Source organism: Silene latifolia, unplaced genomic scaffold (assembly GCF_048544455.1).
Source record: "Silene latifolia isolate original U9 population unplaced genomic scaffold, ASM4854445v1 scaffold_88, whole genome shotgun sequence".
NCBI classification, from domain to species: Eukaryota; Viridiplantae; Streptophyta; class Magnoliopsida; order Caryophyllales; family Caryophyllaceae; genus Silene; species Silene latifolia.
In genome coordinates, this window is record NW_027413793.1 from 3,328,222 (window position 1) to 3,330,914 (window position 2,693).

Consider the following 2,693-nt stretch of genomic DNA (forward strand, 5'->3'; position numbering starts at 1 on the left):
CATTGGTGAGCCTAGTAGCCTGGATAGGAATACCCAAATACTTCATAGGCAGTACACCTTCACAAAAACCTGAGATCTGAAGAATTTCTTGCTTAATATCATCATCTACCCTTTTAAACACCACTTCAGACTTTGATGCATTGACCTTTAATCCTGAAGCAGCAGAAAATGTGGCAAAGGCCCTCAGCATCAGCATAATGGATCTCACAACTCCTTTACAGAACATTAGTAAATCATCAGCAAACAGCAGATGGTTCAACTTTAAATCCCCACGTAGAGGATGGAAACGAAAAAACCATTTCTGGACTGCATAATCAAGGACTCTAGTTAGGTATTCCATACAAATGGTAAAAAGTAAAGGGGAAACAGGATCCCCTTGCCTCAGACCCCTATGACCTGGGAAATAACCAAACTGAGCTCCATTCAAGCATAAAGTAAATGATGTAGTTGAGACACACACCATGATCAGCTGTCTAAATTTATCTGGAAAGCATAAAGCCTCAAGCATTTGATCAATAAACTCCCATTCAACTGTATCATATGCCTTCTATAAATCCAACTTGAACATACACCTTGAAGAAGTATTAGATCTATTATACATTCGCACAAGGTCCTGACAAATCAATATGTTCTCAAGAATACTCCTCCCCTTAATGAATGCCCCTTGGTTCCTGCTTATCACATCAGGGAGCAGCAAAGCTAGCCTATTACATAACAGCTTAGAAATGACCTTATAGATAACATTGCAGCAAGATATAAGTAGAAAATGCTTCACACTTGTAGGTCTATCCATTTTAGGAATAAGGGTGATAGTAGTAGCATTGATTTGAGTTAAAAGTCGACCAGTCTCAAAGAAATTAATCACAGCACCACAAACCTCTGTGCCTATAGTCCCCCATGCATCCTTATAGAATTGACTGGTATATCCATCAGGACCTGGGGATTTCTCCTTTGCGATGCTAAATACACTGTTTCACTTTCTCACAAGTTACTGGTTTGTTTAAGCTCTCCCAGTGATCCTGATTACAACATCTCCCTCTTCTAACCACCTGAATATTGACACTAGAAGTAGTTGTCTTAGTTCCCAACAACTCTCTATAATAAGCTAAGAAAGATTCTTGAATCTGATCCCCTTCAGTACAAAGATGCCCGTTCATATCTTCAATCATAAGGACTTTGTTTATTATTACTCTCCTCCTGAGAGCATTATGAAAGAAAGAAGAGTTGATATCCCCTTCCAAAGACCACTGTACCTTTCCTTTCTTAGACAAAAAACTATCCCTTGCTACAACAAGCTCACGCAATTCATGGGCCACCTCCATCTCTTTTTGAATAAGCTCCAAGTCCCCACGGTGCTCTACTAATTCTTTCTGAATTTGTTCCAGTAGAGAGCCAGTAATGCTTGTATTATTCTCTATATCTGAGAAGCAATGTTTCTTCAATAGTTTTAGCACTGGTTTTAAAGCTTCCAATTTCTTGATCAACCTGAACATTTTAGTACCATCAAACTGTCGTTGCCAAACATTCTTCACACAGTCAATAAATTCCTCTGATCTCCCCCACATATTAAAATAATTAAAACATCTTTTCCCTCCTATTTCAGTTCTCATATTAACGATAGGAAAAAGAACGGTGATCAAACAGTCCTTCAGGGTGAAAATGGGCAATATAATCACCATACTGCTCATTCCACTCCTGATTCCCCATCACTCTGTCCAACCTACTGTACACTCTCTCCTGAGGCCCCTGTTTATTAGACCAAGTAAAAAATGCACCAGTAGCCTGAATATCATAAACCCCACATAGAGAAACACACTCCTGGAAGTGCTGCATTTCTGCATCAGTAGTTGACCCTCCCAGTCTCTCTATTGGGGACAAAACAGTATTAAAGTCCCCCATCCTGAGCCAAGGAGCATCACAAGTAGCACCAAACTTCTTTAGAAAATCCCAAAGTTCAATTCTCTCAGAGAGACCATTGAAAGCATATATAACAGTTAAGTAAAACTTGTGATCATCAGTGTTAGACTTCACCAGCATATGGATAAATTGTGCTCCATACTCCAGGAAATGAAGCTTAAAACAAGTTGGTTTCCACAAAATCCAACCTCTCCCTCCTTTATGCCAACTAAAATTTGTTGATACACTCCAACCCTCGCACAATGTAGTGTTCTTCTTAAGCAAGCTACTAGGTTTTATTTTAGTTTCTAAGAGACCAAATAAACCCACACCATTATTATGCATAAACCATTTTACTACCTTCTGTTTATTCAGGTCATTTAATCCCCTAACATTCCAAAACCCAATACTATGCATTAGATTGTGGGGTTGGGTTAGGAGCGTCATTTCCACTCTGGACTACCCCCTAGGTGTAGCCATACCATTCAAAGCATCAATAAACGTGTAAGCTCAAGATTTTCCTAATGCCTCCCCCCTACAGATCCATCCTGCCAGGTCATCCTCATAACCAACCTGGCAGGATTATCTTTGACAACTAGAGGAGGGAAAATTTCAGGAGTAAAGATAGGAATATGTGGTACTGTTGCAGGTGTTGGGCATACTGGTTTTTGGACAGGTCTCCATACCTGTTTTGGTTTGCCATGCCTTACATGTTTTAATGGAGGACTCCTACACTGTTTACCTTCATGGTCTGTCCCCTTACACACATCACAAGTAAGAGGTTTCCATTCATATTC

General features: G+C 39.8%; 1 protein-coding gene across 1 annotated transcript; it reads right to left on the bottom strand.

Annotated features, from left to right (window-relative positions):
* Positions 1-1,611: 1,611 nt before the first annotated feature.
* LOC141640530 (uncharacterized) lies at positions 1,612-2,343 on the bottom strand. The gene has a single exon (XM_074449301.1). The coding sequence runs from the start codon at positions 2,341-2,343 to the stop codon at positions 1,612-1,614; it is 732 nt and encodes a 243-aa protein (XP_074305402.1).
* Between the last annotated feature and the right edge of the window lie 350 nt (positions 2,344-2,693).